The sequence below is a fragment of the Sceloporus occidentalis genome, unplaced genomic scaffold, assembly GCF_023333645.1.
Source record: "Sceloporus occidentalis isolate IW3139 unplaced genomic scaffold, rSceOcc1.0.p SCAF_65, whole genome shotgun sequence".
Lineage (NCBI taxonomy): Eukaryota > Metazoa > Chordata > Lepidosauria > Squamata > Phrynosomatidae > Sceloporus > Sceloporus occidentalis.
Window position 1 is genome coordinate 2,174,341 of NW_028317045.1, and position 12,500 is coordinate 2,186,840.

At 38.6% G+C, this 12,500-nt stretch overlaps 1 protein-coding gene across 1 annotated transcript; it reads left to right on the forward strand.

Annotated features, from left to right (window-relative positions):
• The first annotated feature begins 1,521 nt into the window (after positions 1-1,521).
• Positions 1,522-5,633, forward strand: LOC149286960 (flavin reductase (NADPH)-like). The gene is made up of 4 exons (XM_089493576.1): positions 1,522-1,656; positions 2,893-3,094; positions 3,782-3,949; positions 5,473-5,633. Exons 1-4 carry the CDS (start codon positions 1,522-1,524, stop codon positions 5,631-5,633), a joined length of 666 nt encoding a protein of 221 aa, XP_089349702.1.
• Positions 5,634-12,500: the final 6,867 nt, after the last annotated feature.

The window sequence follows — 12,500 nt, forward strand, 5'->3', positions numbered from 1 at the left end:
TTCTTTTCTTATGCTTCATCTAGGATAGGGGTTTTGGATATTAGCTAATTTAGCTTAGTTTTCAGTTTGTAGTGGAAACGTGTTAGCGCAACGAACATATACACTTTTCCATGAAGGATTAATGTGTTAACCTATTAACTGTTTATTCAGTTATCTTATGTTTTAGAGCATGTGGAACATACCGTTTTTAGTTTCTTATGGTATAAATATATATATATATATACTATATATTTTTTAACATTCATTTTTCTTGGCTCTAGTGCTTAGATCTCTTTCCTTTATATTTATTTACCACCATGTATGTACTCCAATGCTTAAGTATTTTCACTTTCCTGTACAACACATCAGAAGATGTTGCCAAACATGTCAAATAGGTAACATATTTGTCATACAAATATTCTTTATTACTAAAGAATAATAAATCTGACAGCGAGTGGATTATTATCTTTTATTTATATAGCGCCAACTATTAACGCAGCGCTCCTTACAATACTCATATTCAAAAGGATGACAAAACGAAAATTGACAGACTTACAATCTAAGTAATTTAAACTTATATATATATATATATATATATATATATATATAGATTTGGAAAAATGCTGAAGAATTCTAAAATTATGTCTGCTTGTCATAGGTTTGTTGAGGTTTCCATTATTTTTACACAATACACATACAAAGAGTTAAGTAGGATGATAAAGTTGATTAGGATGAAAGACAGGATTTTTTTTACTATTAAGAAACATGTCTTGTTGTTTTAAATAATGGAGCAGGGACATACCGCTTTTTATCTTACTGTTACGCAACTAAATGCGTGAACTCGTAGACTGGTCAGCCCTTTCTGCTAGGGTGGTTTATACATCAAAGAAGGAGCTGGTTTGACAACTGTAGATTCTCATTAACTTTATGGTATAAAGGGCCGACCTCAGTAATCTTAAAATTCTGTCATAGTCCAAAACCTGCAGTCAGGTGCAGCATGTCATTTTAGCAAACTTAAAAATACTTAAATTCTCAGTGCTTTAACATTTTACAAATCAAAAGATGGATCTCTCAATATCACAAGGCCAAGGTGTGGAAGACAAAAACATACTACTTATATTGCCACCTGTGCTCATTGACAGCACTAATGTAAGTGCAAGAAGAATTTGCCAAGGAGGTAATTCATTCAGGTTTGCCATTAATCCCTCTAGTCTGCTGCAGTTTGAAGAGAGAATGATGAGTTTGCAGCGCCACCTGATGGACAGAATGTGTAAGACATGCTTGTGGTAAAAGATTGAAAGTATGCAATTTACAGTAAATTCAGTTTCATTTTAAAGCTCTTACAAAAAACCCAAATACATTCTATGTTTGGGATTGGTGGCAGTTAACCATATATTTATTTGTCTTCATGTTTTTTTAGTTTACTTGAATATTGTATCCAGCTCCTGGAGCTACATTAACATGGGAAAGCAAAAGCATTAATTGTCTTTTTTTATTTAGGAACAGCATCTTTCATTTGTTTTTCTTTGACGAATGAAAAAAATGAAGCTTGCCATTCTAGGCGCTACTGGTCAGACAGGATTGTTATTAGTTAACCAAGCTCTGCAACAAGGGCATGAAGTGACAGCCCTTGTAAGGAATGTCAGCAAAATCACCATACAACATGAGAATTTAAAGGTTTGTAACCAGTATGTCTCCAACTATATGTATTGTCTGTTTAAAGATTTTTAAGTACCAAGGGTGTCAAATGAGTGAATCATGACTACACACAGGCTTTCTATTATTATTATTATCAATAATTGTTTTATATAGCGCAGGGCTTGACAAATTTGTTGTGAATCTAGGCGCCAGCTAAAAAAGTTAGGAGCCAGGATTTTTTTTAAAACTAACAGTTGGTCAGGAGTGATCTTATCATCATCAGCCCACTTACTAAACTCACTGCTTTTGACCTGGAAGCACCCTGGACTTTCAGGTCAGTGCTGTTTTAAAAAAAAATGTTCCATTGGAGCACAGCATTGACTGATATTCAAAGAATCCTTTCCCCTTGTCCCTGAAGCTGCCTCAGGGCTTGTAGGGGCTCGCTTTTGCCGTTGCTGGTCTGCCTGGCAGACCACCAGCAGCAGAGCCCCGTACAAAACGGGAATTAACCCCGAAAATGCTGTGATCGCGGCATTGAAGGGGTTAACGCTGCACTTTCGCTCTCATGGAGCGATCAGGCTTCAGGGAACACTCAACCCCCTTCCCTGAAGCTGTCTGTGGCAGCTGAAAACTCAGTTGCTGGTTTGCCAGCAATCACGTTTTCAGCCTACAGAATCACTCCGTGGGAGTGATCACAGGCTTGGGGGCGGGCTCGGAGTGGCTGTGCTGGTCTTCCCGGACACCTGGGCAGACAGCAGCAGCAGCAGTGCCCCTGTGATCACCGCGATTGTGGCGACGTGGGGGCATTTTTTGGGGATGTAGCAGGCTGACAAACACCTAGACGCCAGGCAAAATTCTCAGTCACCATGGCGACCTGGCGTCTGGGATTTGTCGAGCCCTGATATAGCGCCATTATATTCTGTAGCACTGTACAATTGGTAAACGGGACAAAATAAGTGGTTATATAACATCACTTGGAACTGGGCATAAGGATGGCTAGGATGTAAAATTGGCACTACTTTGGAACGCCACAAACATGATCAAATTGTGAATTGCCAACTAAAAACATGTAAGCCAAACTATATAAACTAGAGTGTGGCTTGCGGTCACCTTGCAATACTGACATACACTAGGAAACATGTATAACTCTGAGCAATGGACTTAAGCATGTTCTCTTATTCAGTAGGAGCCAACACAAAATGGAACATTTTGCTACTCTATAATGCTGAAGTACACCTAAATAGTTCTCTTTTGTATATTTTCATTTTGTCGTAGGTAGTGGAGAGCAATATTTTTTCCTCAAACTCATTATCTGAGCATTTCAAGGGGCAGGATGCTATCATGTCTTGCCTGGGGTTTCCATATAAAACATTTTCCTCTATCAGTGGATACACTGACTCGATGGCAGCCATTGTTACAGGAATGCGTCAGAGTGGAGTGAATAAGATGGTGACAATGACATCTTGGTATACTGGTCGTAAGTATCTGTAAGCATGTGAATTATCTGATTATATTCTTTCTTAAGTATAAATGGAGAGACATACCAATGAATGATTTCCATATTCTATTTCTAGTATCAGTGTATACATCTTTTGACCCGAAAGTATTAGGATCCGGTCTCCATTGACACTTAAAAAAAAAATTGCCAATCTGTACCTGCTACATTTATTTGGAATGCTTATGTGTAGGGATGTCTTTTCCACAGGGCCCAACTGCCCACAGAAGTCTAAAAGACTGTCAATAGTATAGTTTCTGGAAACGCAGAATTTGGTGATGAATTTCAGACTTGAGGCAGATACTCACTATAAAGGATCTTCAACCAAGTTTTAATGATCATTTTGTTTATGATTATTTTAGTTTGTACAGGGCTTTACAGCCCCTGGAAATGGGGAACTATGTATAAAAATTGATGTAATTCTTAACTGTTCATACAATATTTTCATTAAAGCTTAACGTCTGTACTTTAATCACATCTTGATTTCAAATCTATTGTCGTGGTGTACTGAGCCAAAATTATGAAAATTATGTCTGTGAAAATACTTATACACCTGTATGAATGTATATATAAAGGATTACTAATGTCCCCGGATTTCAAGTTAAAAATCTGGGCAGTTTGGTTTAGCCATGTAGCATGACTATACTTTAACATATTCTATTTTTTCAGCTGGTTCGGGACAAAATGCTTCATTTTTTGTGCGAAACTTACTCATACCTCTTATTAGAAGTGTCCTTAACAATATGTATGAGATGGAGCAATACTTGGAAAAAGATTGTTCTGATATTAATTGGACTGTTGTACGGCCACCTGGACTGCAGAATAACCCAGCCACAGGTAGGCAATGGCCAGCAGCTTAATTTTGTGAAATTACAACCTAAGCTAAGAGGTCATGTTTGTTTATCGCACCAGAAGTAGCTATATATTTTATTTCTTTAGAAAATGTATATGAAGAAGAAAATAGCTCAAATGTTAATTTTATTCTTACTCCTTTAAAGCATTTATAATACATGGAAAAGAAAAAAAGTTGGTGCGCTAAGCTAGTTTCAGGCTCAAATAATACAAATGTATAATATGAGGCCTACCAAACATGGCGGGTGTGCTTAATTATGCTTTGGCCAATTCATATAAACAAAACCTCTCATTTATATTATGTTTATATATTTGTTGCCAACCTTATTAGGGTGAGAAGCGCAGACAGTTTTTGTTTTTGTATACATTTATAATACATATTTTCTGGGCTATAGACCTGTATAATGCAGGGGAAGTGCTGGGGAAAAATAATTTTCTTCTTTTGCAAAGAAAATACAGTAGTGTATACAAGAGATCTAAAATATCTGGAAATTTTGAAGCCATGGAAAAAAAAAACAAAATATTTTTTTTCTGAAAAAAATGGAAATTTTCAAAAACAAATTAAAAAAGTTGAGTAGTTTTAAAAATTTAATATTATTTTGTTACATTGAGAACATGAAATGCGGCACTTTTCAATGTTTGCTACCAATTCCGTCTTCTCTCTTTCTCCCCTTTTGAAGTACGCTCTGTTCATCTCTTCTCTCCACTTGCGGTCCTTGTTGCTGTGATCTACCTACCTCTTGGCCCTACTTCCCAATTCTTTGATCCTTGCATAGTTCTCATACTTTTTTCCACCATCCCTACACTAACCCTGGGAGACTTCAATATACCAATTGACAAGCTATCTTTAGCTGCTGCTTCTAAACTACGTTTTCATTCTCTTTCGGTTTCTTACAATGGACCAACTCCCCTACGCACCTTGATGGCCACCAAATTGAACTAGTGTTCTCGCACCTTTGTTCAATATCATATTTCCTAACACTCTTCTCTCTGTCTGACCACAGCCTGTTAACATTTAGCCATGTCATACCTCCGCTATCTAAAATAACACCACAAACTTAGTGAAACCATTGTGGCCTTACCACTCTACAACTTACAAACACACGTCTACTCTCAAAATATATCTATCTCCTCCTGTCCTGATGTTACCACAGTTCAGGATAACCATACTCTAGCCTCAGTCCTAGATACGGTTGGTCCTGTAACTGCGCCACCGGACACACTGTCCACCTCAGCCATAGCATTCCACACAGAAGCATCTCCTCAAAGTGTTTAGGTACCGTTGGGCCTCTGTGAAGGAAGTCTCCTTTACTTGAAGACTTTACACATTACAAACTCATGCTGCATTCCTATACATTGGCCCTACATCTCTCTAAACAAACCTATTTTGTTTAGTTAATATATCTATTTATTTATTGCTTATTTTAACATGGAAACACTATTGCATATATTTATTTAGTGTATAAAACTGTAAAATGTAACCACATATTCTATAATTTTCTCTACAGAAAAAGAAATTCTGATACATGAAGGTTTTTTTGTTCCTGATGACAGAGGTAACGCAGTAACAAATACAGTAGCTCGTGGAGATGTTGCACGCTTCATGCTCTCTGTCCTTAATGATGCGCAATGGACAAGGAAAATAATTGCAATGTGTTGTAAAGACTAAACCACAATAAAGTCACATATAACCCACCAATTTGTACTATTTAAAACATTTTTTTTTAATATCAAATATTTCATATAAAATACAAATATTTGAAATAAACAAGAATTTAAACAATTTATTGAAACTCTTTAATGGTTGGTGAAACACGATTGTCCTTTTTTGTCAGCTATACATGTAGACTAACCCACACATTCCAGGGACCTTTCGTGATCCACATTGAGGATAATTGCAACATGGTCATAAATAATAGATCTGCAGAATAGCTGCAGCTTTTGGCCAAGGTAGCAATCTATTTGGGTCAGTAGCAGTCCAAACACACAAATAGAATAACAATGAACGCAACATATACAGAGTGCAGTCAGTTTCCAGTGCCTGTGAAAGAATAAAGAGATTTTTTTTAAAAATGCAGTCGGTATAATCGATATCATCTACACAATGTACTTGCTGGTGCTTCTGTAAAGCATAGTCATTTCAAGTAAAACACACAAAACAGATTCTGGTAATGGCTAAAATCTACACACCAGAGCAGCCCACTGGACAACTGTCTACCGTGCACAGAGATCCATTTCAGAAAAATAGCACAGGGCCATGTGCTTGCATTTGAGTTTTGGCTAAAGGCATGATGGCATTCAAAGTTAAATGCGCTGTGCCACCTGCTCTGCCAAACACTTAAATACAAAATACAGCATTATAAATATAATTCCTAATACACTTGGCTGATCAAAACCACATCAGAAATAATTCTATAATGATATAAAAAAATTTCCCTCGATCACATTTCCCATATTCAGTATGGCAGCAGCAGGCAGCTAAAAAAGATCAAAATATATTGTCCAAAAAGGGCGTTATCGGTAAAATGCCGAAATAAAAAAAAGCAGCCGAAACTGATGAAAATAATCATCTGCAGGGGCCCTGCTGCTCACCTGTGCGATGCTCACACACCGCGCGAGCAACGTCTCTTGTGCCGGCCAGGGGAACCAGGAAACCAGCGGAGTCACGTGAATGCACGTCAAATGACTCTGCTCCGTTCTTTCTTCCCCTTGGCGGGACAAGAGAAGTTATTCGCACAGAGTGCGAGCAATACAGGGGGAAGCAGCAGGGCCCCTGCGGAAGTCTGCGAGTGAGAGATCTGCAGTTCAGGTAAGGGGGTGGGGGAGGATGTATGAACGAGTATGCGTGATTAAGGGAATGAATGAGTATATGTGAATGAATGAGTGTGTGTGTGATAACATGGATGTGTTAGTAGGGGGGGGAATAGCATGGCATAGGGAGGCTGTAATCACACTGGGCATGATAGGAGTGTGATTACTGTTTATATATATATATATTATAGTATTATTGATTTTTTTTGTCCAACTTTTGTGTGTTAACCACACTTTTATTAAAAGTAAGCAACACCCCAAAATTGGACAGACAAATTCAATAACACTCCTATCATGCCAAGTTAGCCAGTACATACCGGAATCTGTGTATGCCTCAGCATGATAGGCGTATGATTGATGTTAATCATATATATATTTGAACAGTAAGAGACAGAATAACAACAAAAAAAATCCAGAATAACGCATTTCATATAAGTTATAAATTGATTTGCATTTTACTCAGTGAAATAAGTATTTGACCCCCTATAATTTAGCAAGATGTCTAGCTCCCAGGTGTCTTTTATAAAGTTACAATATAGAACGGAAAAGAAACACCTTCACGAGTGGGTAGGTCTTGAAAAATGAATATAAAATAAATTACAGTACCCTACAACTCTTGCTGCTCCCGCAGATCAACACTCCTCATAAGTGTTATAACAAATGATGTATAGGCAAAAGTCGGGGCGCATAGATATGTGGGGAAAAAACATATCTATGCGCCCCGACTTTTGCCTATACGTCTTTTATAAAGTTAACAAGCTGAGGTTAGGAGCACTCCCTTTAAGAACTAGGACAAATAAATGTTTACCAAGATCATAGCAAACAGTTACCAACATTCTTCCTATCACTGGTGACCCCCTTCCAGTTTGGTTTTGAGGCAGCCACTTAGTGATGATTATTCACACAGCACTTTCACAGCTTATTGACTTCAGAATCCTTCTTAGTCCAGATGCTAAAAAGGCTTTTGCTACAGTTGCGTGGACCCAATACATACATATACTCAACTCTGAGTATACTCATTCGTGCACTCATCTAAAACTTTTACAAATCACCCAAATCAAACGGCAGTGAAAGGTTTCATGGCACCCCCTATAATCATGGGTAGAGGGGTGTGATAAGGTTGTCCCCTCTCCCTGCTCTTATTAATTTTGGCCCTAGATCTCCTCTTGAGGATAGGTAAAATAAAGTATCTGCTTTTTGTGGATGTCGTCTTGCTTTAGATCTCCCAACCAACAACTACCAGCCATTTTAAACAAATAAAATCCGAGGCAGTACATCTGGGGTCCACACTTACCCCTAGAAAGCCGTGACTCTCCCCACGATACTGGAGGTTTGGTCGATTATAGAGCGCAACAGCGGCATGGAATGCATGTTGCATTCCGTATCACACACGTTGACTAGATATGAAAGAATTTGTGGTCCTTGGTTGACTAGCAATGAATTGGCCTTGCTTTAACAACACTGATGGCGCTGGGGGGGATGTTGATGCAGGGGTAACTATGTAGAGTGGGGCAGATGCACAAGATGAGGGGAGCCCACACCTGGTCAATCCGCGGGTAGAGGGCTTCATTGGAGAGTTGGCCCTTGTGAGGAGTCGCTGGTCGCAACAGAATCTGTGCTGACCCAACTACCCAATACTCCATGACAGAATCTATAGTCACTGTTTCTTTTCCTTTTTCCCTTGGATCTGGTCTGGTATTATGTGTCCTTTTTGGCTTGCTCTGAATGCAAAGTTGAGAACCTATTACCTGATGTATGTAAAGAATTGTATCCTGTTCGATTTGCATGATAAAATGTTTGACCTTTTTTTATATTCTCGGAACAAGCCTGTAAAATGCTAATAAAGTTTAATTAAAAAAAAACTACATAAAAATATTAATATACCAGACAATGTAAAAAAATGATAGCAGATATGATTTGGTTTTATTAGTGACTAGGCATGTGATCCAGTAGGATCCTACATTGCTTTCATAGTAGTTAGCAGATAACCATATGTGTGTCAACATAGACAGGTACAGTATACATACATATTTTGTTGGTCCCTCGAATCAACATAGCCGCTACTTTATACGCTTAAAGTTCAATACGTTACAACAAAAGTTGTAACTTGTCTCTTTTACCTAGGTGTGATGGTGCCACTCTGGTTGCTGCTGGGAGAGATCAGGGGCCCAAGCCTCCACCATGACATCTATCTAACTCAGTGGTGTAAGGTCAGCAGCCTGTATGTCCGTTCGGACTACAAGCATATTCGAGTCACAGCTGTCAAACACATCCACTCTGTTTATTTGAAACTATTGTGTATGTTTTGCAGAGCCATCTTTAAGGTAGGGCAAAAGGGGCAGCTTGAGCACACAGCAACCACAAGGGTCACAACTGCGACTAGGCCCACCACTCTAGGCAGCCCATTAGGCACCATTCTAAGCTTATGATTAATCACGTAACTGCGAAACGGATCAAGCTTTTGGGTTTTCGTTCTGCTGTGGTGTGTTTTGCTCCATGTTAACACTATTAAATGCTTACAAGCATTGAATTGATCTTCAGGACTTTTGTTTCTTTTTGTTGTTCTTGCTGATTGGTCCAAGTGTGATCCTCCTATAGGAAACTGACAGACCTGGTGTCAGTCAATCCTTCTTGCCTGTACGTTGAGAGTGCCGGGATCTCTCCAACAGTTGTTTCTTCCAATAAAGTAGGTTTACTTTCTTTTTTATTAACCATACAGTGGTGGGGCGACTCATCAGGCACTCAGGAACGAATCGAGGGCCCACGAGGGTTGCAGTGTCAGCGGGGGTCTGCAGGAGCAGGGCCAGTTAGGGACATAATGGATCTCCCTCTAACCAGCCCAAAATCCGTATAACGCTCCATTGTGATGAGCTCAGGCTTCTTAAGCTGTGTGCCGGTATTTGATATTATATCCAGACTCAGCACGGAGGCCACTGAAGGACCAGAAAGGCATTTCTTAAAGAAAAAGTACAAAAAAAGAAGAGGAAGAGGAGGCAAAACAGACTAAGACAGATGAAGAAATGGTTGAAGAAGATAAAGAGGAGCTACAGGAAAAGAGACAAAGACAGAGGACCAAGGCAGGGTAAGTTCAGAATCTCTTTAAAGCGAAAACAGCAGAGATTGTGAGAGGAACAGGTTGGTATTCAGAGTAGAAAAAAAAAAACGGGGGTGGATCCAAAACGGGTAGTTAAATTCACAGTCCAAATTCAGAACAGACAGGAGGTTCTGATAAGGTTGTTATTATCGTTCAGAGGTCTTGGAACAGATGATTTATTTCAGGATTCTCAGGTGAAGATTCAGGCGTTAGTCTCTCAACACATTAATCGTGCCCTGAGGCACAGGTGAGCCAAGCTTTTATAATGCTGTGAGGTCAGGTCAGAGATTCTTAAATGAACAGTATTAAACATAAATAGAGGCTTTTCTAGCCATTAGATCATGTTGGAATATGACTGTGGCACCATAGTCAGTGTCTAGCTTAGTGATGGCAGTTATGCCTGTTATGACTGTCAATGTGTGGCTCAGTATATAGTGATGACAGTTATGTTGTACTACCGTCAATGTCTGGCTCAGTTATATAGTGATGGCAGTTATGCTGTACCACCATCCATGTCTGACTCAGCATATAGTGATGGAAGTTATGCTGTACCATGTCAGTGTCTGGCTCAGTATATAATTAATGAGTATAGCTTTGATGGAGTCATCAATTTGCAGAAATAGAGGCTCAAAGCCAGAGGATGTAAACTCATTTACCTTTGCAGAATAGAGTGATCACTTTGGACCTGTGTTTTTCAGGTTTTGTTATTATGGAAAGTATTACTATCTTTCCAGTACATTTTATTTGTTTAAACATATTTATTTTTATTAAATACATTTTTGTGGGGGTACCACATATAGGATCTGCCCAGGTGCCAAATAATAAAAATTGCCTCTTTTTGGCTCATTCGGTTGATGCGAAAATTCGGGGGGCATTTTTAATTTGGGAATTAAATTTGTTGCACGGTGCCCACATTCACTCTATTTCACTCTCACTCACACTGTTACTTACTCTCTCACACTCTCATGCTCTGTTTCCCTACCTTCTCTGCAGACCACTCCCGCTTCTGTCGACCACTTATGCATTTTCTTTTTCATCTTCTCTCTTTTATTCTCTATTCTGTCTCTACCTTCTCTGCTGGCCACTTCTGCATTTGAATCTTCTTCCTCATCTTCTTTAATCCTTAATCTGGTATTTTATTTCTTTGTCTGCATCTCTGGGGACATAACGCCGCTCTTTTCATCAGTTATGTCTGCCGAGAGATGCGGAAGAAGAAAGAAGATACCAGATTATGGATTGAAGATTGAAGCAAGAACATAGAAGAAGATGCGGAAGTGGTCGGCGGAAAAGGTAGAGAAACATTCAGAGAGCCTGTGGCCCCTCCACCAGGCTTCAACATCCACCATGTAAAATATTTTGATGAATACCTGGTTTAAAAGATTTAGTAGGTGATTAATGAGCTTAAATGGTGTCGCTGAAATGCCTTGATAAACCCATCCCAGGATGTACTGTGACTGTAACACAATTTGATAACATGTAATGTTGGATATTTCTAAACTCAGGACAAATAGTAGAATATAGTTAAGCAGGTTTTTTCATTAGCTTTTATAGATGAGTAAAATATTTTTCAAGTAAAAGTCCGAAAAAGTCATTTATTTTCAATTTGTCACCGTATTTTATAATTTGTTATAGTAAATTATATGATATAATCAAAATAACGGTACCCTTCTTGTCCTGACAAAAAACATATATATATAACTTCTGGGTAAAGTAAACGAGAAAGAAGAAAATTACAGCTAAACACAAGCTTAATTTCTTTTAAAATGTTTTGGGTTTTTTTTTTTAATTACTACAAATAGTGTGCTAAGGAACACAGGATTTTGAGTTTCTACCTTCTCACTTGCACTCTGGAGTTTCTCCTTTGTTCATGCACATATGGCATGCTTTTAGCTAATGTTCTTTCCCTGAGCATGCTAGAATTTTTTTGAGTGCCTCTTACTAGGTTAGGGGTGATTTAAAATAAATAAATAATAGTTCTCAGAACTAGCACTCAACTAATTGGCAAAACAGCTTAGTGATTATATGTAGGTATTAAGCTGCAGTTAGAGGATAGAGTATGGGGTTGGGGTATTGTGGATATTGAAAGTGTTAGGTACAGTTAGATGTTAGTGTTATGTTACAGTTAGTGTATGGTTAGATTAGGTCAGTGGCTATTGATCAGGGATCAAACAACAATTTGTTAAAAAATGTTAAAATCCAAAATGAAAAACAGGATACTTCCTGAGATGCAATGTTATTACTTAAAAGGCAATAAAGCAGATATATTGCAGGCCAGGAAACTGAGATCTCAGCCTTCAATGAATATGACCCAATTTTTATATGACCTACAGAGAAAAAGTCAGCCACTTGGTAAATATCGCAGATCAGCTCGCAGACTAATATATGCAGCTATTGTCACGTACAAGTAGTTTGGAGACACCGTAGTCAGGTAGGACTCCAGGACAGAAGAAGGTCAAACAAGCCGAGGTCAGGATTCCGGAGAGCAGGATAGTCATACAACGTAGCCGAGGTCAGGATTCAGGATAACAATGAAGTCAGACGAGCCAGGATCAAACACGGGAAACACTAATGGAAACGCTATCTGGGAGCTAGCACAAGGCATAGACAACCATCAGAAGGCAAGGTCTGGTT

What these genes read in the sequence shown, in the direction of transcription:
- LOC149286960 (XM_089493576.1), top strand. Translation starts at nt 1,522, where the DNA reads ATGAAGCTTGCCATTCTAGGCGCTACTGGTCAGACAGGATTGTTATTA. An exon ending in GACATCTTGGTATACTGGTC is followed by an intron (nt 3,095 to 3,781) that starts GTAAGTATCTGT and finishes CTATTTTTTCAG; the next exon opens with CTGGTTCGGGACAAAATGCT. An exon ending in GCAGAATAACCCAGCCACAG is followed by an intron (nt 3,950 to 5,472) that starts GTAGGCAATGGC and finishes TTTTCTCTACAG; the next exon opens with AAAAAGAAATTCTGATACAT.